At 35.4% G+C, this 26227-nt stretch overlaps 1 protein-coding gene across 1 annotated transcript in view; it reads left to right on the top strand.

Moving 5' to 3' along the window:
- SND1 (staphylococcal nuclease and tudor domain containing 1) overlaps positions 1-26227 on the top strand; it is a 499624-nt gene that overhangs the window by 49056 nt on the left and 424341 nt on the right. Inside the window, exons 8-10 of the mRNA XM_051963240.1 lie at positions 786-892; positions 6296-6386; positions 13566-13679. Coding sequence (XP_051819200.1) covers positions 786-892; positions 6296-6386; positions 13566-13679 — 312 coding nt within the window. The remainder of the gene's footprint in view (positions 1-785; positions 893-6295; positions 6387-13565; positions 13680-26227) is intronic.

Below are 26227 nucleotides of genomic sequence, written 5' to 3'. Positions count from 1 at the left end.
ATGCCTACCATCATCGGAGCTACATAAGACCCTCCTGCTGCTTTTAACTCTATTTTGTGTATCCTAGTACTGTTTCTGAATAGCAGTAGCTACATTATTCCTGTCCCAAGATTTGTGACTGAGATGATACTGCTCAAATGCCCATTTTGATCACTGGGTGCTAGTTGGATGAGAAATGATCTTGCTAGTTTGGGAAATTTATCATTCTTAAATTGTGGTAATTATTATTCATGCTGGTAGTTGTGCTGTTAGGGCTGAGTTTGAAGTATATCTTATACTCAGTATATAAACTGTCCCTTCTTTGACCCAAAGCAGGAAGAATGGGGATCCAGATTTGCCTTCCTAGAAGAGCACATTTGTAGACTGGACAGACTACAATTTGTTAGAATGAAGATTCCAATATAAGAACTAGAGCTGAGTTAGTACTGCCTAAGTCATTCCTTGCCTTCCCCCTTTTCTCATTTTCCCTTTGGAATGGGAAAAAAATAATACCAGTAAAGTAAGGAAAGAGTGAGACATACTAGCCACCAAAGGGAGCAGCATGCTTTGCCTAGAAGATCTGTTGAAATGAGTTCTTCTTGTTTTTTCACTGGAGCTCTGGAGTAGAATGTACTTGAAAGAATTCACTTTTGATATTGTCCTGTTGGCAGGGTCCCTGTAAATCAAGAGATAGTTTTCTTGACTATTTATGTGAATGGGAAGGAAAGGACTAGTGACTAGATTTTTTTTTGCTATATAATGAGTATCTAATGTATCCTTCAATCTCCATCTGCCCTCTTTTCCAGAATGGCAACATCACAGAGCTTTTGCTTAAGGAAGGCTTTGCACGCTGTGTAGACTGGTCGATTGCAGTATACACAAGGGGTGCGGAGAAACTGAGAGCAGCTGAAAGGTAAGGTGTGTTGGACTCTTTCAGTGGAAAAGGTGTGAGATAAGTGACTTCCAGTGAAGTCTTCCATCTTCTGTCAACATTCCAGAGGGCTTTATGGTAGCTAGGGAAATTTCCACTACCATAGAATTCATGATTTTAGTGTTGTGTTCCAGTATGCAGTATGTGTTACCCTGATCAATCCAGTTTAAGAGAAGGTAATGAGTACTTTATTATCCCATCCAAAAGAATTCTTAAGATGAGAAGCTTTCATGTTCATGAGCCATTTTGTTAGAAGAAGCTAACTTCATATTAACATGAAGTTAGAATGGTTTGAAGCTAAGACTTGTAGCTTATCCATTAAAGGGGTATTGAAGATGGAATCATTGTTCAAGCCAGGAATGGGTGTGAGAGAAAAAGACTTAACTGTTTAGTAGATCCTAGAATTTGGGCTCAATCTGGTTCTTCTTAATTTTCCATGACTTTTATTTATAAAAGTGTTTCTGGACTGGATACATGCCTGATTTAAATAGTCTCTTCTTTTTTGAGAGGGACTTCTGCACTGCAAACAGCTGAAGCAGATATGGTTTCCCATCTAGGTCTGCCATCACCATGGTAAGTTCCTGGGGCTGCCTCAGGAAGAGTTAAAAACCAAGATAGATTTGGGGATAGATCCAAGTGTCCATGCTGAGCACTAATATAATCAGGCTTCCAGTGTAGAATAGTTGAGGGTAGAGAGTAGCTATTTGGTGAGGAATTTTTTTTTGTTGTGGCAATCCATGGAATAAGATTAAAATGCAAAATGTCCCTCCTTATGTGACTCCCTTTTCACCTCTGTAGTGTTAATTAATGTCATAATGGGTCCAGGGTTTATTTTCCAAATAAAATGACTGTATTTTATTATTAAAATTTTTTAATGGATTTTCTTGTTGAGTTTTCTGATACTCGTGGAAGTGTCAAGAACTTAAAACATAAGAAATCTTGTTGTGTAAAGAACATTAGAATTAGTCAAGAATATTGTATTTATATTTCAGCACTAATCCAAACTAATGGTGAGACTTTAGGCAACCACCTTAATGACTAATCAACCACTGAACATTTATAATAGTTTACAAAGTTCTTTTCATATGTCATTTCATTTGATTCTCACAACAGTTCTATGAAGTATATTCTGCTAGTTTTGCTTTTAAAAACTGAGGCTTATAAAAGGTTGAATAACTTTTTCAGATATATATAGCTCCTGTGTTTGAATCAGAATTTGAATTCAAGTCTTACTGATTTGAAGCCCAGTGATTTATCCCCTACTAATATATCTGGCCAGCTTAGGGCTTCAGTTTTCTTGTTTTCAAAATGAGCATAATACTTATACTACCTACTTGATAGATTCTTAAAATATAGAACTGGAAGACATCTTAGTTCAACATACTCACTTTATATGTGACAAAATTTGAAAACTTTAAAGACAGAAATATTACCTGTCATTGTTATTAATAATAGTGATAAACTGTTAGCATTATAGTAAAACAGAAAGATTGTTTTTCTGGACTTTGATACTTTGTGTACTCCATAGTTATTAGAAGCACTTGTGTTCATAAAAAGAGGTGGAGAGGGAAAAATTCACTTCATTAAATAGACTTTTTGCCACATTTAACTTTGCTTTTATTTTTGATTAGCTATCTTCATTAGTTTCTCTTGTATCCTTATGGACCTATGTGAGTTGAAGGTTGGTTTGAATGAAGGAAAACCTTTGCTGTACTTGGCATTTTAGTTTATTTTTTCATTTGTGGCATTTTCAGTATATGCCAGTTTTCTCTTTTCTTTGCTGCAGAAGTTGGAGGAATTTGGAAAAATAAGAAACAAAAGGCATCATTTAGGAAGTTGGCCATTTGGTGAAGAATTTATTTTAGCTGTGGCAATTCTTGAAATAAATTAAAAAACAAAATGCCCCTCAATCCTGTGTAACCCTTTTTAACCTCTGTAGTGATAGTGTCAGAGTGTCAGGAAAAATGGCAAAAGGTGTTAAGAATTACAGTTTTGGGATTATTTATAAACTTCATTTTAATTATTGTTTCTCCAAATGTGATTTTGCAGACTTCCACAAACCTGATGGTCTTTAGTGTCTACATTTGAAAGTATCTTTCCAGCATTAGCACCTCACCTGGTTTTCAATAATCCTGTTGAGTGCACAGGTTTTACTTCTTATCCTGTAGGTTTCTGCCTTTGAATCATAGATCCAAGAGATTTATAGCAACATGAATTGAGCTGACAGAATTCTTCTGATTTCTTAGTACTCATTTTACTTTCGTCTTTCCTTGTAAACAAAAATCTACTTAGGGTTCTCAAAATATGGCAAAGGACTGTCTACTTGTAGTGGTCACTGAGGAAATTAACTTTAGAGGCTTCAAGGAGTTCTGCAATTCAAGTTTGAAGAAATCCTCCTTAAGCACAGAGTTCTTCCTTACATTTCTGTAGCTATTCCTTAAAGAACTTAATTGTTTTTTCGTGAAGAAAGGTTTTGCATCTTCTTTACTATAGATTCTGTTACTATTATATTCTTTGTTCTTTGCAGACAGCAACTTCTGTATTATTAGTTTTTGCTTATTTCATTAAATTCACTCTAGTAAATGTTTATTTGGCATGTGGTGCCATGATAGGTGCTAGATACCAGACAAAAATAAACCCATCCCCGTTCTTGAGGTGCTCTACTAGAGGAGATAGCGTATGTACGGCTAAGTGAATACAGGGTAATTTTTTTTAGTAGTGTTTTATTTTTTCAAGTACATGCAAAGATAGTTTTCATTATTCACCTTTGCAAAACCTTGTGTTCCAAATTTTTCTTCCTCTCTCTCCCCATCACCTTCCATAGACAGGAATGATTTAACATAGATTAAACATGTACAATTTTTTAAAACATTTCCATACTTGTCATGCTGAACAAGAAAAATCAGAACAAAAGGTGAAAGGGGAAAAAAAGCAACAAACAACAACAGCAACAACAACAAAAAGTGAGAATACTGTGTTTTGATCCACATTCAGTCTCCACAGTTCTTTTTCTGGATGCACATGTCTCTTTCCAACACAAGTCTATTGGAATTGTCTTGAATCACTTCATTGTTGAAAAGAACCACATCCATCACATCACAGCTGTTCATCACATAATCTTGTTTTTGCTGTGTACGATGTTCTTTTGGTTCTACTCACTTCACTTAACATCAATTCGTGCATGTTTTTCCAGGTTGGTTTTTTTTTTAATATTACTATTACAGTAATAATAATATTCTATTACATTCCTTTACCATAATTTATTCAGCCATTCTCCAGCTGATGGGCATCCACTCAGTTTCCAGTTCCTTGCCACTACAAAAAGTACTGCTACGAATATTTTTGTACATGTGTATCCTTTTCCCTCTTTTATGATATTTTTAGGCTGTAGATCCAGTAGAGACACCAGTGGATCAAAAGGTATGCACAGTTTGATAGAATTGCTCTCTGGAATGGCAGTTCACAACTCCACCAACAACATATTAGTGTCCCAGTTTTCTCACATCCCCTCCCAACATTTGTCATTATTTTTCCTGTCATCTTAGCCAATTTGAGAACTGAAATAGTACCTCACAGTTGTCTTAATTTGCATTTCTTTAATCAATAGTGATTTATAACTTTTTTTATATGGTTAGAAATGACTTTAATTTCATTGTTTGAAAATTATTCATATCCTTTGACCAATTATTAATTGGGGAATGACTTGCATTCTTATAAATGAGTCAGTTCTCTGTGTTTTAGAAATGAAGCCTTTATCATAAGCATGTGATATGCAGCTTTCTTCTTCCCTTCTAATCTTGGCTGCATTGGTTTTGTTTGTATAAAACCTTTTTAATTTAATGTAATCAAAATTCTCTAATTCTTTGGCCATGAATTCTTTCCTTCTCCACAGATCTGAGAAGTAAACTATCCCTTGTTTTCCTTAATTTGTATCCTTTATGTCTAAATCATGAACCCATTTTGACTTTATGTTAGGATAAAATGTTAGATATTGGCCAGTGCTAGATTACTATAATCACTGATTATTGGCCCACAGAGTAATTTAGAAAGAAAGCAAGTACTACAGATGCTACTTATAAGACCTTAGATATCACTTCACCCATTATCTTATTGATAAATGAACACTTTGGACTGCATGGGCTCTCACTATGATCTTGTGACTTACTGGGGTGAATCAGCATAAATGAAAGCACATACAAAGACATGTATTACTTCCTTCGGTAGTCAGCAAAGCTCAAACTTTACTGTTCCTCCTCATTTTCTTTAGGATTATCAATATTTTAAGAGTTCATAGACTTTGCATTATGTTTCTTCTCATACATTTCACTGCTTCTATCAAAAAATGATTAATGTGTTATCACAAAGTTTGATTCTTTCTTCATGTATGTTTATGGAAGCTTATTGTTAGTGATGTTAGACATCATCTAGTTGAACTTTTTACTTAGTACAAGAATCTTTTCTCAGTATCTCTGATAAGTGGTCACGCAGTTAATTTGGTCTGTCCTTCTATAGTTAGTAAAAGACAAGCTTTATTAATTCCCCAGTTATGTTCTGACTTCTTGAAAGAGGCTTGCTCAAAAAAACAAAAAATGCCTGGACACATGACATGATGGCATTAGAAATTTTAAAACTTGGTCTTGGTATTTTTTTTTTTTTTTTTGATTATTGACAGTGTTCTAGAAGAATATATTGGTGTCATATATCGATTTGGCAATTTTCTTCCCTCATCTTCTGGTGTCATGTTTATAAATCATGTCAGTAACTTTTTTCATACAAATCCATGCAGTATCTTGTTGCTTGTATAAAGTTACCTGACTCTTTGTAACAGTGCTGCTTTTTCTTGCACTGACAGTATTCTTGCACTGACAGTCTTGTTCATATTATTTAACCACAAAGGTATTGGAGGGTCATGAATGAAGATATGAGTCACTAGAAATCTTTCACAGTTCAGACAGGAGTTAAGAAGCAATTGAATGTTAAAACAGGGCCCTTGTACTTCTTCCATACTTAGGAAGTTGTTACTCTACTAGAATTGAGAAAGTGTACGTATCTTTATATGACAGCATCCTACCTGTGTAGTGACTGCTTATTCATGGGGATTCTGTTTTGGGGGGGGAGTTTGGCTCCCTTTGTGACCTTTCTTCCAGTAATCTGGCTAATTTGATACAGTATTGCAGTCAATAAGAGCTTGAATTGAGGCTTTGGTTCTGGTTGAGCATATCCACCAAGTATTTTGTCACAATAGTCTCTTCTCCATTTCTTGTTTTGTTTTTGTATTCTCCATTTCTTGTTTTGTTTTTGTATCCTAGTGCTTACCATTATGCCTGGCACAGAGCAAATGATTACTGTATACTTCTTGACTGACTGATTGATTCCTGTTGCCAGGTTTGCCAAGGAGCGAAAATTGAGAATATGGAGAGACTACGTGGCTCCCACAGCTAATTTGGATCAAAAGGACAAGCAGTTTGTTGCAAAGGTAAGTCATTCACAGTGGTAGGCCAGAGAGAACACAGATTTGTCCAGTAAGGCGACTTTAAATTCTTGTTTTCAAGAATAGGTATTTAAGTAAATATAAACATAATGTGCATGAATACTGAAAACTTTTCAGTCTTTCTGCTAGAGTCCTGGATTATTGTTTTTCTTTAAAATTGTATTTCTTTAAATACTTTAAAATTGTATTTTTCTTCACAAATTGGTGCTTATTCTCTCTGAAAAATCAATGGAGTAGAATATATTATGGGCAGCATTGAATTATAACACATCTTTCAGTAGGATCCTTTTATGTGCTCAGAGAATTTTATTCTTTGTGAGTTATTCTGTTCACTTAATATTAAGTTCAGTTAATATTAATATTAATAATGAAAGCAACTTTAGGTTGCTTTCCCTACTGTTTGTGTGGTCCTATTAGTTAAATGAGTCTGATTTTTCTCTTCATCATATTTTCACTAGCAATTATGTATTGGGCTAGGAATCCTATGAAAAGGATTGATGCAAGCTTTAAAAAGCAGAGAAACATATACTTATGCCTTTCTGTGAATTCCTGACCTTCTGAAAGAAATTCCTTGTGGCCACTCTGAGGCTTGTATCCATATTTATCTTTAGTTGCAACATGTAGTACTTTGAGGAAGGATAGTGGCAAGGGTAAAATTGGTGGCTCTTCAAAGTGGTTGATTGCTGGCCTTCATGCTAAGAATCTGACTTTTTATTATTTTTTTCCTTATTTGAAAAAATAAACTTTGTTTTGAATGGATCAAAGAGGGCTCTGACCATAAATGAATGTACTTGGTTGTTGTCAGCATTGCCATCCTTAGATTGCATTGGACCCTTTTTGCTAATTTTGAGGTTGTAATAGAGCCACCAGGTGGCACTGTCAGACTGTATATTGATTACTGCCTTCTAAGTAGTGTCACTGAAGACTCGATGGGGATTTATCTTCATTACCACTATAGCTAAAGTAGCCCCCTTACCTTATTCTGCAACTTGTTTCCTTGTGGTTGTTTTGATAATTATGCTCATGTTTTATAGAATTTTAGTGCCAAATTGCCCTCTTTTGCATCTCGCAAAATTTTAATGGCAGTCTGGAGTCAACACCTTTCTCCTTTATGAATTGAATGATGAGAAGGGAATTAAATATGTCAGGAAACATTCCCCAACATTCTTATTCACCCATAGGATACTTAATCCTTCAAAATGATTATTTTATTGAAGCACAGGTCTGGCCATTTCAGCCTCTTATTTCATTGTTTCTGCTACTTTCAGGATCAAATATATAAAGTCCTGTCTTTGCTTAGAAGTCTTTCACAGTCTGGCTCCTTTGTATGTGTCTTTCCAGTCTTAAATTTTATTCTTCATGTTTGTAATGTATTCTTTTTCATGTTTATAATCCAGTTGGTTGATGTTTTTACTTTTCATTGCATCCTCAGCACTTATTATGGTATATCTTCACCAATGTGGTTTCTGGCAAATAGTAAATGCTTAATAAATGCTTATTCAATGACTGGTTAACTGAAAAATTCATACTGTTATTATTCTTTACTATTCACTCAAGTGACTTGTGTGCCATTGCAACATCTATACAGGCTACATGAAACTAGTCTCCAACAAGGGTAGAAAAATTCTTCACACTGCATTACAGATTTAATTTTACAATGCTAAAGTACTTCAGTATTAGAATTATGAGTGAGATATGCAAAGCTGAGTTGACTAGTTGGATTCTACATACCTAGTTGATTTCTAAGGCTTTTTTTTGTGTGTGTGTGTGAATTAGTAGGTGAAATTCAGATTAGTGGTATTTTGATTCAGTAGAATTTCACTTATGTTGAATGCTTTAAAACTCTAGAACTCTTCCTAGCCAGATGTAGTATTTAGAATCTTAGTCTTCTTGGTGGTCTTTAATGGGCATTCATTGACAGTGGAGCATTCTGGTGGCCCTAGCAGGGGAAAAATGCAATGGTGAAAAAATTAGGTTAAGTTGCAGACTTTGTCCTGACCCATGTTGGTGAAGGTTAAGATTTGACTTCACCCTTGGATTTGAGTAATTTGGGGATGATTCTGCCCATAGTATCCAGAGAAAGATGGGAGAATTTCAATTTTTTTAAGGCTTAAAAATACTTCATTATTTTTTATGTATGTCCAACCTTAATCCCTAGTGTTTTTGTGGTGTTTGGGATTCGATAGCAAAAATCTGTGATCACCATCTTGCCTTTTAGGGACCAATGTGAAGTCTGGTTCTGGGGATATACTTGACAGCCACTAGATTCACAATAGGTTGTCTTGAGAGGATTTTCAGTTTTGTAATAGCAGCTCCTTAGCAGTACTGCTTTCTACCTATAGTTTTAATCAGTGATACTAAATTCTGCAAACTTTGTGGGGAAAAAAAACCTAAAAGTTATCTATAACTGTTGATAGTTCTTTCTTCAGTGTTGATGACTTAAAAAGGCCCTATAATCTTTGGGGGCACTGGTCAGTGGGTTTTTCCCAATGGTTCCTTCTGAGAAGACAAAACCTAGGTAAGAACAAGTGTCTATTTTACACAAACATTGTTGGAACCTGCCTTGAGCAAGGGCTGATGTACATAGTTTGCTTAGATGGCATTATTTCATGCAGAGTGAAATGCGTGGGGGAGCTTGCTTTGTCACTCTCAGTTAGCAAGGGAGCATATTCCCTTCATATTGATTAGCTGAGACTTTTCTGTCTACCCGTCAATGTTAGCTCTCCAGTGTGCTTTCCTTGTGTCATTTTGCTGATTGCTGTTGTTTAGTGTAATGTTCTCTTCTCTAAAATATGATCGTTCTCTGGGAGCAGGTTTCTTGGGGGGCTTCTGGAGGGCAGCCTTCCTTTCAGTTCAATGTAATAATCACCTCAAATGCAGCCAGTAGTTATAGTCCAAAATCCCTTATTTTCTCCTTCAAAGTCTTGAATCTTTTCCTGGGGCCCGGTTAGCTTTAGTAGAGGCCTATCTCTCTCCTTGGTTCCAAGAGCTGTTGCCGCTAGTCCTTTGCCTCTGCCTCTGCCAGCCTCTCATTCCCAGTATCTCCAGCCAGCACAAAGGTTGAAGTTGGAATAAATCTTAACTCCTCCTCCAAGAGAGTGGGATTGTGGGTTCCTGACTTGTGAATCTCCTCGACTGAATCCTGACTTGTGAATCTCGAAGTCTCTAGTGGGCTTGTGGGAGCTCCTCCTTAAATATGCTCTCTAAAGGTGTGAATTCTAATGTGTGAACTCTTCCAAAGGTGTGAACTCTAATGTGTGAACTCTCTTAAAGTTGAACTCTAAAGGTGTGAACTAAGTACATAAGCATTGTCCCCATCAATTCCAGTGACTTAGCACCTTGTTTCAAATTCTGGACCATAGGCCCTTGAGTATGTGTTTTGGGTTCCTTGACAGTCTTGTGTCTGTCATGTGGGTCTGACTAACATTCTTAGAACATGGTCTTAAAAATGGAATTTCCTTAGCTATAAGAACTTAGCTGAAATTACATTTTAAGGCTATGTAAATGTGATGATTATACCTGTGTTTCAAAGAGAGGGACTGTGGCTGCATCTTTTGCAGAAATCTTGCTTTAATATATTGCGAGTTTTATTTTTATGGCTATTTCTTGAGAATTGTCTCCAACTGAAAATAGCTTTTCCTGTTTTCTATTGGCACTGCAAAACATTGAAGACCTCTGCTTTTCCTGGTCTCATGGTACGACTTTCACATGGTGACAAGAAAATCATGAAACTGTTGAGGTTCAAAACAGTTTGCCTGTGTAATCATTAGAAATAAGGGGGTGATATGATTGCATGAAGGGGGGGAGGCAGTATCGGGTAAATTGGTTTCCTGATGGAAATGTCCAGAGTAGTGATCAACTGGAATAGTAATTCATTGTTTATTTCTAGATCTATCCACTTTTTGCCTACATAATGTTTAAAGCTGTTCCCTTTGTTTTCTGGGTATCCCTAAGGGCCTTAATCACTAGCAGGGTAGGGCGTTATTAACTATACCATATTTACAAGAATTGGGAAAGTGAATTTTGCTATATTTCTGGACATGAGCATAATGAATAGCAGAGGGGATACTTTTTGCTCCACTATTTCTAGGGAAGGGGGGAGAGAAGAAGGACTGTAAAGACTTAGCCTCTGTTTAGCCATTTTAGTATTTCTAAAGATCCTTAGGAACTGGCTGTGGCTGGTTTTAGGATCTTTGTAACCATGAAAGTCTATTATGAGTCCCCCCATTTCTTTTTTAAGTGTCCAAGTATTTGAGAAATTAGCCTTGAAAAAAACATTTAGCACCTCTTAAGTGGAGCATTGCAGTGATATTCTCTAGATTAAGAATGCAATGAACAGCGATCCCTTAGTGTTCAGCCATCAGTGCCAGAGATTGCTAATGCTTTGTTTCTGATGTGAGCCTTGAAGTGCCTTACAGTATCCCTTGAAAAGTACAATGTCATTACTAAACTTTTTGGATTTGTCCTTTTTGCAGTCAGAAATTAGGCAGGGTGACCCAGGAGTTGGATTTACTTTGCACATCTCATATCTCCACTCGTATCTTGTTCTGTAACTTGCTGTTGGTTGCTTGCTTTTGTGCTTTGACATTTCTTGGTAGGGGAAAGCAGCAAGGGGTGATAATTGATCTTATAGCTTGTGGAGAGTGTGAATGGTATGGGTGAACTAAAATATTCTGATGAAAGGCTCCATAAGTATCATTATTACCGCTATAAATATGATCTGTAATGATGAGAATGGTGCGGGCTTTGGTAGTTAAGTGATCCACTCTGCATTACACTGACTACAGAGTACATGATTTTAACCAGTATTTTTATTGCTTACTCCATGTCTCTGCTTAGAAGTTGCTTGTTCTCTTGACAGTAATGACACAATTTACAGGGAGGAAAAAAAAAGCCCCCACATATATACACCAAAGCCTCATCACCAGAATCCCAGACCTCATTTGGCTAGAAGCATCACAGCGTGCAGCTCCTGAAGAGGAGGTTTCTAATCAGGGAGATATTGAAAAGAGAGTCTGTTGCTGAGGCCTAACATTTACAACTCCCAGAATCTGTTTGCTGCTTAGTCAGTCTAGTTAATGATGACTGTTGACAACATAGGAACACCTCCCCTTGGATCCTGACCTCTTATGAGTTTAAGTTGAAGGTTTGATCAGTACATATCACTTTACCTTCTGTTCTCCCCTCTTCTTTGAATAACTGGGAAAGGTTAAAAAAAAAAAAAAGAACTTAGATATTTTTAAAGTGCTGATTGCAGAAGTATTCCTACATTCCTGGTAATTGATAGCTTAAGACTGTGGTGTCTGTAAGTTTGTGCCTTTTTCCTCCCTTATACTTTTCTTGGGGAAGAAGGGTCAGTATTACTTATAGCTCTTGAATTTTCTACCTAGAAGCTTGGCATCCCCAAGACTTTGCCTCTTGTTTGTTCTGTGTATGCTTTTAATGGTTGTTTCTTTACTATTGTAGTATTTTGAGGATTTTCTCTGTGATCTTTTCAAATAATCCACAACTATTCTTTAAATCTGTTACTACTCATTTAGGACTCCTAAGGGCATTTAAAGAGGTAAAGAGAGACCATAGTTATGTGACCCTGGGCAGGTTATTTGATTTTTCTCTTCGCTACTTTCCTCATTTATAAAGTGAGAGGGCTGGACTTGCTGTCCTCTGAGGTCCCTTCCAGCTTTAGATCCATTCGTCCATATCCTAACTGTAACATGAAGTTACAAGATCTGACAAAGGAACGGGCTTTTTTGATTGAGTGGATGGTGATAGTAGTGAGTTTTGAGATGGAATCAAGTGAGTTGGATCTTAAAAGAAAATATTTTAGCATAGTTTAGAAAACAACCCTAATATATATTCTTTGTACTTCTGCCAATTTGAGACTTGAAATTTTACTGATAAGCAAAATACAATCCCAATGAAACTAGAGAGACTTATCCAGAAAACACAAAAGGTTGGGAAGAAAGCAAAAAATCAGTACAATGTCTCCCCAACTATGTGTCCAACTTTGGAAGAGAGAGGTGCTGATACTAAACAATAGGAAACAAAAGGGGTAAGAAAGTCTTATAGAATACATTAATGTCAATTACACATGAGTCAAAACAAACTACCTGTGGGTACTTACATGCAACTAGGCAGGGCCTTCTCACTTTCAAGCTTTTGTTCATGCTGCTTCCCCTAATCTTTTTTTTTTTTTTTTTTGTGTGTGTGTGTGTGTGTGTGTGTGTGTGTGTGTGTGTGTGTTGTATGATTATGGCTGAAGAGTTTCTTATGTTCACCTTCTGTGATTTTTAGAACTTTTAAAAAGCAGTTACAAAAGCAGAATCTTTCATATTATAGTGGCTGATTTGGGCCAGTTCATTTGTTACTTTTTGATCTGCAACTCACTTGAGTTATAGAATGGGACAAGCAGTCATATTCCATTTCCTTAATCTATTTACCTATTTACCTATTTTTTTTCATACCCTCCATTCTGCTCCAGATTGTTTTCATAACTTACTGGCAATAATTTAGACACATCACTCCAGTGTAGATGCTGGCTAGCTTTCTATGGACTTTGAGTTTACTCTAAGTCTCCTTTATTTTCCTTTTTGACATAGTTGTTTTATGGAACCCATCACTTTCCATTTTCAGTCTTATTAAAGTCTTTCATTTGGTTTTCCGTTGTTCTCAGTATTTTCTTGTACCATAAGACTTTTGCTTTTGTAGTATAAAATTGTATGATCTTCTAAAAAAGTATATTGAGTTGGCCTGTTGGAAGGAGTATGCAAATGGAAAAAACTTCCAAGCTGCTGGGTCTTATTGAAGAGGAGAACAGGAAGGGGGCTATGGATGGATAATGATTTTCAGACTAATGACATTCATAGCAAACTTTTGCAGTTCTATAGAATTGAATACATAGCTGAAACTGATTTGTTTCACTGCTTGATAGCTCTGAGTGGGGCATGAGACAAATATGGCAGAAGCTAAATAATACAATTTTGTTGTTGGGGAAAATGTCAGGTACTAATAAAATCTTGGTGGACTGAATGAGATGCCACTGTGAAAGTGTTGGACTTTTGATATTTACTGTGAGGTGATTGGCTTGTAACAGTCTGGGGCTTTTCCTTAGCACTTCTGATCCATTGGAACTATTGAAACAACACCGATGTCTTCTTTCCACAGGTGATGCAAGTGCTGAATGCTGATGCCATTGTTGTGAAACTGAACTCTGGTGACTACAAGACCATCCACTTATCTAGCATCCGACCCCCAAGACTGGAGGGAGAGAGCACACAGGTGAGAATGGGGAGGATGTCAGAGTCATGATTAAAAACCTGTGGAGAAAAAGCAGGAAAAACTACACTGTGGGGTATATATTTGGAGATGACAAAGGAAAATCATTTTAGAATTCTGAATACCATGCCACAAAATACCTGTAACAGTGTTTCTGTAACTTTTGGCAAACTTTCAATCCATATAACCCCACAACTTTACCTTATTTGAATGGATGAGTAATATTGGAGCCATTATTTTCTCTTCTTTGCATTTGCAGTCATCTTTAGAAGTTGGAATGTGCAGGATGTTGAAGATATTTGATAAATAAGTGTCCTTCACTATTTTATTTTGTAGCTTGATGATGTTGGTCCCAACATCATTAATATCAGGAAATGACTGATTTTTGACATTGACAGTCACTGGTCAGTCTATTACTGTTTCCAATTTTATTTCATTGTTTCTCCTAAAATAGATCTGTTTTCTTGCTAACGTTTTATAAGTGGTAGCTGTGGAGATTATGCTTGTATCTTTGAATATGAAAAAACTCCCTCTTCCAAAGTAGATTAGTACCTTCTTTTTAACTTGAATCCTAAAGATGTGATGAGTGATGAGTGATGGGAGGTGGTGACCTGTCCAGGGTTATAGAGCCAGTATGTGGTAGAAATAGAGATTGAACCCAGATCCTCTAGGATTCAGGGCCAACTCTAGCCACTCCTAGCTATAGTCATAATAGAATAACATTTCTGAATCAGTATTGAGTTTAAGATCATAGCTGACCTGCTGTTCAAGCTTTTGTCAGATGTGCCACTTCTGCAGATCTGCCCTTTGAATCCAGACTTAGGGAACTTAACTTAGTTCTGTTGCTCCTGTCTCTGCATTATGAGAAATGCTTGGTGGATGTGGGAGGACAGACTTCATGAGTTGTGAGTTACTTTGTGACTTTTTTTTTTTTTTTTTTTGGTCTTTTGATAACAAATGTAGCGAACACTTTTGGATGTGTCCAAAAAAAGACCCTTAGTTAATAAACACCAGTGGCAGGTGTTTGGTCAGTTTTAAGAGATTCATTCCTGTCTTATGTAGTGGGATTTAAAAAAAAAAAAAGATAGTACTTGTATTATACATTTTTGTTGGCTTTCTCTCTTGTCTGTTTATTCTGAAGAGAACAAATTTGTTTCTTTAGAGTTCTGTAAGAAGACTTGTCTGCTTTTTATACGTTGGATTTCATGTCATCTTTTAATTTTCTGTGAGATAATAGAGATAGCACATAAAGGTAAAATAAAAATACTGTGATTGTCTTTTAAATCAGATCATTCATTAAAAACACTCAAAATAAGTTCATTTGGATGTCTGGCCAGTCAGCTCATTTTCTTTTTTTTTTTCCTTCTTCACTAAAAGAGGCAATTTGATGCAGCAAATAATGCTGAGGATGAGGATGAGAATTTAAATGCCTGAAAGTCTGGAAATGACAAACTAAGATTCTCTTAGTAACTATAGCTCTGCTTCATTGCACAGAGTTTATCAGTGAAATGCACAATTTTACATCCCTGACTTATAGTGTTCCCACAGTAATCATGACTTTGAAATTCCCATAATTCAAATTTTGTGATTGCATCATCAGCCAAAGTATTATTTTAAAGTAGATTTTGGAATTGAATTTTAAGCAGTTTTCCAAAATTGTGCTAACTTTGAGAAGAGGAAGAGATGAAGTTCAGAGGGCTCTTACAGTATGAGTGGTTTGGCCACAAATTTTATGGAGTAAGAATTTAGCTTTTCCAGTGACCCAATATGTTCAAAAAGATTTGTTTCACCTGGCTGAAGGATTGGCATGAATGGAGAATTTAGAGCTGTGTCAACTTTTCTATTTTTCTAATTTTCCTAATTATTTCTAATAATTACCTTTCAGTAATTATATCAGGTTCAGAGATTTAATATTTTTAGCTTGAGATGACTTTTTCCCCCCCTCCTTTATATTTACTACACCTTCATGATACTGCCACTTCTCAGGAAAACACTTGCATAATGGGATTGATGAATGCTTTTTCATTCATTCATTCAGCAAAGTGAAGGAAAAAATTGTAGTTGTAGTTGGTTTTATCCTAGTGTTTGGGACAAGAAAACTTGTGTTAAGTCTTGGGAAAAGATTTCTTTAACTCTAAATGAAGTTTCATATTGTATAATCTTAGGACTTCTTAGTGAGTATTTGACTTACACCTCAAACTGGGAAGGCCCCTGCTTTATTGTTGTATTATGCTTTGAGTGACATTTGACTGTTAATGACAGAATATGTAGCTACTAGACCTCTGATAAAGAAGCTAGTTGATCCTTAGTAAAATCTTCTATTGCAGTGTTGTTTTCACTTGAAAAGGTAGGCAAAATTGAAATTTACCTTCATATAGTTTTCATTTTACAATTAAATTCTCCCCAAATTGTGATATGTGAGAAGTTTTCTTAGTAGTTTTCTTTCTTTCGTAGTGCCTTAATTTTATATTAAGCCTCTCAGGTGTGCCTCCTTTCATTACCCCTGTTTGAAACTCTGGGAGAATATAGATTAGAAGTCAAAAATCCACCATCTTGAACAGTTTTTTTTTTCCTTTAATTGTTTTCCTTGATCAGTATTTTTTAAAAACGTTAAAATGTTGACGTTGGAAGAGGGATCATGTGATCCTGCCTTTTTCCCCCATTAGAATTTTTTCCTATTTTTTCATTACTTTTATTTTCAAATAATCTCTCCCCTCTTTTTTCTCAGTAATCCACCCCTTATAATAGAATTTAAAAATGGAAGGAAAAAAAAGTAACACACCAACTGAGTCTGACAGTTAATGACAGTATTATTTCTTACTTCTGCAAAGAAGGGAAGGAAGTGCGTTTTTCTTATTTCTTCTGAGGAGCCAAAATTGGTTATTATAATTACCTAGCATCCACTTTCATAGTTCCCTGCCTCCATATTTTAAAAGTCAAGAAAAGGGAAGTGAGTAGTTCTGGCTTATTGATGTATTGGTTTTCAGTATTTTTTTTTTTTAAAGTACAATGTTCTTTCTTCAATATACCAAGCTTTTATGTGATGTTGAGTTCTCTGAGACTGCTGTAAGTCACATTCTTCTTCTGTCTTCTTTGGTCACTTATTCTTTCTACAAATCTATCTCTATAGTTTGCATGGTCGATTGCTAGAAATTATGCTGGGTTCTGTAGAAAAGTAGAAAGATGGTATTTTTAAAGAACAAAACATTATAAGATCTCTTTCCCCAAAACTTCATTACTTTGGTCTTTTCCTTGTGTTCCATTTATTTTGAGACACTTGTTCCCAAGGCGTTACCCTGGGGTTTCTCTGTAAGCATTTACTTTGTATACACGAGCTGCAGTGACATACTTTGTATGAACATATTTGGGATTCCCAAAGGCTTTTTTGTCAGAAGTCAGGCCAGTTGGGGTGTTAATAGCTACATCCATTGTATAGCTCTCTCTTCCACATAGCTCCAGGGTGCTTCCCATTTAGAAACGATTAAACGCCATTTTGAACCTTATTCCCCTTCAGTTTAGATTTTTAAAGACAAAGGCAAACTGACTATCTTCTTGGGCTACTAAGCTGTATTTTTCCTTAGCTGCTTCTGCCTCAGTAATGCATTATGATTTAAAGCTAATGGGCCAAAGTCTCTTAAGTTTTGTCAGAGGCAAACCAATAAACTCGCTGAGTATGATCTTTGGGGTGTGACTGGAAGCATAAGGCAAATAGCAAATTATAGAGGGACTCTAGTTTGGAACTAGGGATCTTGGAGAAAAGCAAAGCCTCTTTGAAATGAATATGACATGTTACAGGTTTCCAGGGGAGCAATTTTGAGACTGGACAATTGTGATCCAAAGACTTTGAATTTGTTAGAGCCCTAGCAGAGGTATTCTGTACCAGCATCAGGCATGTTTGATATAGGTATTTTAGAGAAGAGTGCTTGAAACCATCTTTTTGGGTGACTTAAAAAATTGTCATGCAAAAGTAGTGAGTGGATCTTTGCTCACCTAATGATGACTTTAGCTTGTGGCTCACCTCTCTTTTGGAAATAGTAGCTAAGATTTAATGAAGCAAGCTGATCTTTTCCTCAGGCGAAGGTAGCCCAAAGCCAAAGGGAAAATGTTTGACTCCTTGTAAAGCGTTTTAAATCATTTGGTACATGGGGAGACGCTGTGATTCTTTCATGTACACATTCTCCTGCTGATTTTAACCAAATTATAAATTTTCTCACATTATAAGCCCTTATATTTTTTGGGGGGTGAGGTGGGAGTTAGTCTCTTTTCATTTTTACTACCATCGTCCTCTTTCAGATTCTCATTATCTCTTTTTTAGACTATCGCATGGAAACATGCTGCCAAACTAGCTTCCTTGTCTTCTGATCTGCCGATTTTGGAGTGGTTCATCTTACTTAGTACCATATTGGCTTAATCTATTTCATTTGATTTAATTTCTTTTGTCTTTTTTAAACTGATTTCTTTCAGGATGGTCTCTCAAGAGATCCTTGAGTGTGTCTGCTTTATATATTGTGTTTTATATTCTCTATATATTTATATCTTTCTTCTTTAGTTATTTCTTATTCAATACTGATTTGCCTTTCCCAATCTATCTTCATAAGTTAGTTTCTCCAACCATTTAATCAATACTAGTATTACACAACTTTGAATTCCTTCGAATTTATCTATATTTTCCTAGCACTGATGTGCTCATGTGTCTTACCTCTACTATCTCCTCTGAGCTGTTGCAGTAATTCTGTCTTCGTGGGAACTTGGTAGCCTCATTGCATTTGGTATCACTTGGAGAGTTGCAGTGTTTGCCCTGTTCCCCAAACACCCTTTACCCTCCTCCTGACTTGAGTTAACTTGAGGTTTGAGGTAACAAACCCTGTGGTAGTACAGTTGTTATCTCTCCATTTCAAATTCATGGCTACTTCTCTTGCCTGTCCTGGTTAGAACTGCATAAGCTTGTGTTTAGAAGCCCTGGAAATAGGTATTTTTGCTCCTGTTTACCTATTTCCTCTGTAATTGGATTGTTTTGATGGTTGGATTGGCACACTGCCTTCTCTGGCTTGATTGCTTCTTTTGGTATCTTGCCCTTCTCCACCCCTCCCTGAAATGTGTTTGTTATTTTCCTCATAATGTATATTCCATTAGCTTACTGAAGATTAAGTTCAATCCACCAGAGGGGTTAATTTCAGGATTTTATTTGTTTTTGAAGATTGGTCCCCAATTGGCTTTCTTTTAATACCTCTCTTATTCAAGCTACTCTTAAGTATTTTTCTAGCAGTTCAGTCATTTTGTTAGCTAATTCTCCTATAACCTTGCATCTTTCCCTTTCACTCTCCATTTGTATTTCCACTACTCTTTTTATGGACTTTTTCACATAGTCTTTTAACTCTTTTCTCTTTAGTCCATTTTCTGCATGATCATTAATCTTATCAAAACATAATTTTGATCTTATCAGCCCCTCCCTAAAAACTTTAATGGTTCCAAATGAGTTATCAAATAAAATCTCCTTGTTTTGACATTCAGAGACTTTCATCATTTGTTCCTAGTTTACCATCTCATGTTTATTGCCTATTTCGTTCATATACTCTGTACTCCAGATAATCCAGTCCATTTTCTCTTCTCTGGACTTGCTTGGTCTCTCTTCCTTGGTTCATATTGATTCCATGATTCCAAAGGTCTCTTGCCTGACAATTCCTACTTCTTTCTCAAGGCCTAAGCTTAAGTGCTATCTACTCATAGTCTCCTTTTTTCATCCTCACTAGAAGCAATCCTCTTTCATTTCTAAATTATCATAGTCTTCTCCATATTAGTGATATATACACTTATTTTCTTCAAAATTGTTCAAAAAGGGCAAGGATTCAATCTTATTCCTCTATTTTCATGACCATTTCTGGCAGTGTCTTATCTCCCATTAGGTACTTGATAAATATTTGTTTAATGAATAATTTCAACTGAATATTGAATTTTGGAAATTGTTTTTCTTTACCACTTAGACCTGTGGCTTTCGGATTTTTATTGCTTAAAAAATTTAAAAAGTAATTATCCCTTGACATTTTCAGATGCAAGAATGTGAAAAATCTTGAATATCTCTAGACTCCACCCAAACCTTTATTTTTTTTAACACTTTCAATCATATTTATTTAACATACAAAACAAGTAAAACAACATACTGTATCTATAAAAAAGTTTTAGTTTCTACCCAAAAGAGATTAGAATCTTTGCTGTCACCAGTGTAGCTGCAGCAACTTATGGCTTTCCTTCTCCTAAAAAAGGCAGAAGATACAGAGATAATTGTAGACTCACTGACTGAGTCTGGATGGTACAAAGACCAAGAACAGGCATTACCAAAGAGACTATGTAGCCTGTAGTTCTTTACAGAACTAAAACTTTTAATACAATTTTACTCTTTATAATAAATTTATGTACATGTACTTATGGTAGTAAGTAATAAAATAGATTAATAACATGGTATTTATGCCTTGCCTTTTTTTTTTAATATATGAGAATTGTCCATGATTTTCTGAAGTATGCATATACAGCAAATGTCTAAAAATTCCCATTTAATGGGAATGTTGGTCTATCCATGAATAACCAAAACTATGAATGTGAAACTCATGAATGTTGAGGGAAAACTCTATATTAAAAAAAAAATTCTCTTTATACTGATAAAGCATTTTTCAGGGGGCATGATGATATTTATTTTCTAGATAAGGTACTTTCCATACCTTTGAGAGTTACAGTTATTAGGGAAAACTTTACCAATACAAGGATGAAACAATTTCTCTTTCCAGTGTGTTTACATTTTAATAAACAATGTAAATGTCTACTATTATTATTATTATTCCTCTAATCTCTTTTAATCTTTTATAGTAGCAACAGTGAAGAAATAAGTCTCTCTTTTCTTCTGAATTAGAGAGTTAAGTGAAAGCTTTATTTGCTCAGTGTGAAGACCGAGTTGGCACCCTGGATATCTTAGAATCAGCTGGAGTCAGGATAAGCAAAAGTCTTTGGTCTTTATTCTTGGTCTTTAGGGGTAGAAGTGAAGGGAATGGACACAGGATCTCTGTGACCTTCTGTGACTCTGGCTTGTCTTACTCCATCCCCTAATCCCACAATTCTCTGTATACACCAAAAGATTGAACCAGCATAGAATAGCGGGAAGGTCCATTTTCCAAGTATATGGTAATAGAGTATTGTCCAGTGGGTAGTTACCCTTAAGTGCTCAGTTGTCCAACCTCAGTGCATCAACTCAGAGTTTCAGCCCGTTACATCTCAGGCCACTGGAATGGTCTGAATTAGCAGACTGAGAAAGAGGTTTGATATTACTTAAGACTTTTTTTATTTGATTTTTCATTCATTTGAGAGAGGAAGTTTGTTTAAGTTCTTTGCTCTTTTCTTTTAGTATATATTATCTATTTCAAGAAAAAGTCCAATGGTTTTTTTATTTTGTTTTGTTTTCCCCTTTATCTTCATATGAGCATTCCCTCCTCTAGACTCTTTCAGACTTCAGTTCAATTCTCTAAACATTTATTAAGTACCCGCTTTGTGCCAAGCCCTGAACTAAGCTGTGCTGATGTTATGAACAAGCAAAAGATAATCCTGCCCTCAAGGAGGACAATTAGAATCAAAAATATATGTTTTGTTGTTGTGGTTGTTGTTGTTTTGTTTTTTGTGAGCAAAATATTATGCTATTTTCATTTATAATATTTTTGTGGCCATTATTATTAGATAACTATAACACTGTATTTTATAGCTCTCTCTCTCTCTCTCTCTCTCTATATATATATATAGTTAAAATATAGTGTTCCAAAAGTCTTAGTACAGTTTTAAGATATAAAGTCTTCAATTTCACTGAATTAGGATCCCTATATAGTCTGAGAAGAGTCAACAGTGCTCTATTAGAAAGCTATGACTTCATCCTATCAGATATAAATTGATCAGAAGGTACCAGATATAATACAATGATATTGATAAACTGAAAAATTCAGTGTAGCTAAAATCTTGTAGCCTTTCATCTTCTGTCCTCATCAAATAGAAAGAAATGAATTTTGAGTTTTGAAGCCAATACTACTTAACATCTCATGTCTCTATGAATTCTTCTTCACAGATCCATATGCCATTCTAGACAGGGTAATTTTGCCTATGTTGAATTAAAATGTAGATGCTTTCTTTTTCTTCTTTACTTTCTACTTTACACTGACTAGAAAGTTGTTTGAGCCAACTTTGGGTGATTTTCCTATAGTCTGTTTTTCTTGACTCATTCAAGAGTTTTTGACTTGAGCAATCTTTTCTGAGTACTTTTGGTTAGTGATGACTATTTTTAATAAATAATGTAAATTTCTTCTATCATCATCATCATTATTATTCTACCATCTTATGTGTACTTTTATAGTCCCTAATGGAAATTTGTCACTTTCTCCCCTCATTTCACCTGTTTGAGATTATTCCCCCTTGCAGTCTGGCTACTACCACCTAGTAATTTTTACTTATGTGGACTTTGGGAAAGTAAATTAGTAATTTTTAATGCTAGAGAAATCACTTACCTTACTGACTTGTAAAAGCTGCTGGAAAGGACTTCCTTTCTCTCCTCATTTCCTTCTTATTTTAGGTTTAGTCAGATAGTATGGAGCCTGGTTACCTAAAGCTTTCTATTTTAGACTACTCTCTATGTGACTGTCTTAGCTTTTTTGGCTTCTATAGCCCCTTTGATTTGAATTCAGGTTTTTCTTTTTCTTTTTTTTTTTAAACCAGGCATGGGTTTTCTTGGACAACCAAATTATAGCTGTTTGTTAATGGAATTTTATGTTCTGGAAAACCACATTTGCACAATTTAAGCAAGACCAATCTTCTTTTGCTCCGAGAATTTATCTAAATTGATAACTTAATTAGTAGAGTTCTAAATATGCAACACAGACACAGATTTTAAGAATATAATTCACTGACTGCCGGTATAAGGTTCTAAGAACATAAATGAATTTCTGGATGCAAATTTTAAGCCTACACTTGAGCAATAATATAGTGTTCCTATCTGTGTCTTTGTGTATGAGTTTAAAATTTAAAGTTGGGACTAAGTTATGTTGGCACAAAACCTAACAGTTTCACTGAGCCTTGACTTTGATTAATTCAATGGAGAAGTTACATAGTATCTTGGGAAGAATCCCAAACTAGATTGAGGGTTTAGAGGCAACTCCTTAGATAAAGTACTTCAGTTTTGGTTCTGAGTTCTCCAGTTTTTCAGATGAAAGGTGATAATGAAAGTTATCATGAAAGATGAAAGTTACAATAATTTTCTTATGTGATCTTATGTTTATATTTTATAAATTAAAAAAATATATTCTGAGTAGTCCATAGACTCCCATCAGACTGCTAAGACACAAAAAGCAATCTAGACCTCCAGAAAGCCCTCGTAGTACTAATTTTTACAGAAAATAAAAATATTTCTAATCAGTTGAAGTCATAGATACCTTTTGCTGAATGTTTAAATTTCCAGGAAAAAAAAAATTGTGAATTTGATTTTTGTTCCTGTTGTTTTAGTTTTCTTTCTTCACAGAATTATATTTTTAAATGGATAAAAAGTAAATCAATTACATTTTTTAAAAGACACATATATTTTTTAACATCCAAGTATGCCCCTAAATCTAACTATAGACCCTTGATAGTCTAGAACACAGGATCAGCACCCCTACCCTATTTGGATGCAGTTTCTGATAGGGTAGTGTTCGTTGATCATATTCGAGAACTAAGTTTTTGTTAAGGTAGCTTCATTTAGCCTCTGATGAATCATTACTCTTTTGACCACGGGTTCTCACCAACTAGTACATTAACTTATTCCTCTTCAGCTTTGAGAGTCTCTCAAGGATTGCTGTGAAAAGGGATAGAGGAGCTATACCTCAAGAAATCTACCTGTTCCAGATAACAGTTATCAAGGGACTAGTATCCCTCAGGGCTTATCACAGACAATTTAGGCAAAGGTTTTTGTGGGGGCCTTGTCATTCACTGTTTTCAGGGTAAATTTACTTCTGTGTAGGGCTTATGGAATATTGCCTTGCTGCATCTGCATTTACATGCCATGAACTGCTGTACTAACTGAATTTTCTGCCTGTAGGAAAGGAACAAATGCAGAGTTGGCTATTGCCTCTAGTGTGTGGAAGCAGCTCTCTGACATAGGGTCATGGCATGTTATTAGAGGAGTTTGTGAACTACAGCATGCATAGTGGCAATTTGGGAGCATTTTATGGATAAAAGGGCTACAAGCACTGTCATACTGCCTTATTGGGCATTCTGTCAACTAGAAATCTATATTAACCCCAACTTTAGCATATCTGCAATACAATAATAGTTCATATGATGTTCATAATGAGGTGCTTTAAGATCCTGAAGTGCTTCTTGAATCATCAAAGAAACATTAAATTATGTTAAAATGTATTTTATTGAACATTAATTGGTGATCTGTGTGTGGTATTATAAAAAGAGTGGGTGAAAAGGGGCTATATTTGGGATGGGCTTTATGGCAGCTGTGCTTTCTGCCTCTGTAGGGCGCAGTCCTTAGCTTTTCAGGTTCAATAAACACTGTTCTATCGATCTACAGATTATCAAGCCCTGTTAAATTGATTCACATTAATAGAACTCAGAGATCTGATCTGTAAGTTGGCATATTGATTTATTCTTTTTAAACTGAGGTCAGAGATAGAAAATAAACTTAGGGAAAGTATAGCTAATTCTCAACGGAAGCATTAGATGAAGGCTACAGTGAGGTCAAGTTTATAGGCCTTAGTAATAGTCTAGCCTGTGTCATTAAGTTGTAAAACTGGGAACAATGCCCTTAAAATCTTTGAATCTCATGTTTCTTACAGTGCAGGAAATACACTTGATGATCTTAAGATCCGTTTCACATATACTCTATGACCCAATAACTATACAATGAGAAAAATATGACTGCCAAGCAGACTCAGCAAATTTCTTTCCTGTAGAGAAATTTATCTGGAACACCAAATTAGGATCAGAAGGTATTTCAATAAATGTAGAATCTAAGCAAGTAGAGTCAGATGATCATCCTGAATATTTTAATCCAGCTATTGGTATCTTGGGAATCTAGCCTTCTTAATTAAATGGACATATTTCCCAAGTGGGCTAGAATTTTTGCACCACTGGAGTGGGCCCATTAGTATCCTCTACTAGCTGTTATTTTTTAAATTTTCTTCTGGCTAGTCTATTAGTCCTTGTGATAATATTAACCTTTCTCATTAAAATTTTTCAGATTTAAATTGTTCACTGCTGTCTTGGCTATAGTGGATCTAAATACATTACAATCAAGAATTGAATAGGAGAGACTGAGATGAAGGATGAAATCAAAGAAAAATATAAAAAGATGGGCTGGTAGTAATAACTTATGGACATTTGATGTTTTTCAATGTAAATAGTACTCAAAGAAAGCCTGTTGTGCATTAAATTGGAACTGTCTTGGTGAACTTATGAGAGAATGCAGACAGGATGAATAGGCATGGATAAGGAATGATCTGCATCTGACCTGAAAGAAAGAAGTGATGTTAATTCTTACGTTAGAAAAGAATCACTCAGGTCTGAGGCTTGCTCTGATAATATAATGTGCTATGAGAATTTAGGATCTCTGACCACACATCTGTGTTCTTTTTGCTCTGCTAGTAGAATCCTAATTGCACAGTTCATCACTTTGAAGCTGCTTGTGATCTGGGTACCTTAGTATTGTTATGTCATAGTATTTTTTTCTTTTTATTGAAGCAGCAATGACTACCATATATTCACATCCAGTGATGCTAGTATAAAAACATAGGCTCTGTTCAAATCACTGATGAGCAATAGGCTAACACTGGGTAAATTCATAAATGGGGATTGACTATGTGGGCTTCTTTCTCTAGTTTGAGTACTTTCACCATTGATCTCTTTGACCTTAATGATCTAGGGCAATGGTATCATATTAAAATAGAAATAGATCCTTTGCCAAAGGCATATTGACTTATAAAATCACAAATTATCAATATCTTTGTTGTGTTGTATTTTTTTTATCTTATTTTATTAACAGCTCCCAATTTCATTTTAGTCTGGGTCATCTTTTTTGAGAGTTTTGACACTTCTGGTCTAATGCATAAGGAAAATGTAAACCTTTAAGAGTAACTAGAGTAAGGGCCTACATATTTTCAGTTTCTAGTGTGTATAATCAATATCTTGAAGGATAATTGGAAGCCAGTAAGCAGCCATTAACTAATTCAGAACTTTGATATAATGTATTACCTGAAATTCCTAGTACTAGAAGTAAAGCTGCCCAACCAAGTTCACTTCAATTCTTGAGGAAAGTCTCACATAGGATCTGTTCTAATAATCTAACAAGGAAGCTACAAAAGCAATACAAAGATAGTGTCCCTTCTATTAAATTTGTTCTTTCAACTCCTGTCACATCCTCAAGTTTTGTTATTGTTGTTGTTATTATTATTTGGGGCAAAAGCTTGATTGTGTAGTTACACCTCCAGTTTTAATTTTGTTGTTGCTTTCTCTTTTTACTTTGTTATGGTATTTAATTTTCCTACATA

Source organism: Antechinus flavipes, chromosome 5 (genome assembly GCF_016432865.1).
Source record: "Antechinus flavipes isolate AdamAnt ecotype Samford, QLD, Australia chromosome 5, AdamAnt_v2, whole genome shotgun sequence".
NCBI classification, from domain to species: domain Eukaryota; kingdom Metazoa; phylum Chordata; class Mammalia; order Dasyuromorphia; family Dasyuridae; genus Antechinus; species Antechinus flavipes.
Note: the sequence above shows the minus strand (reverse complement) of the source record. Positions and strands in the feature narration are given on the sequence as shown.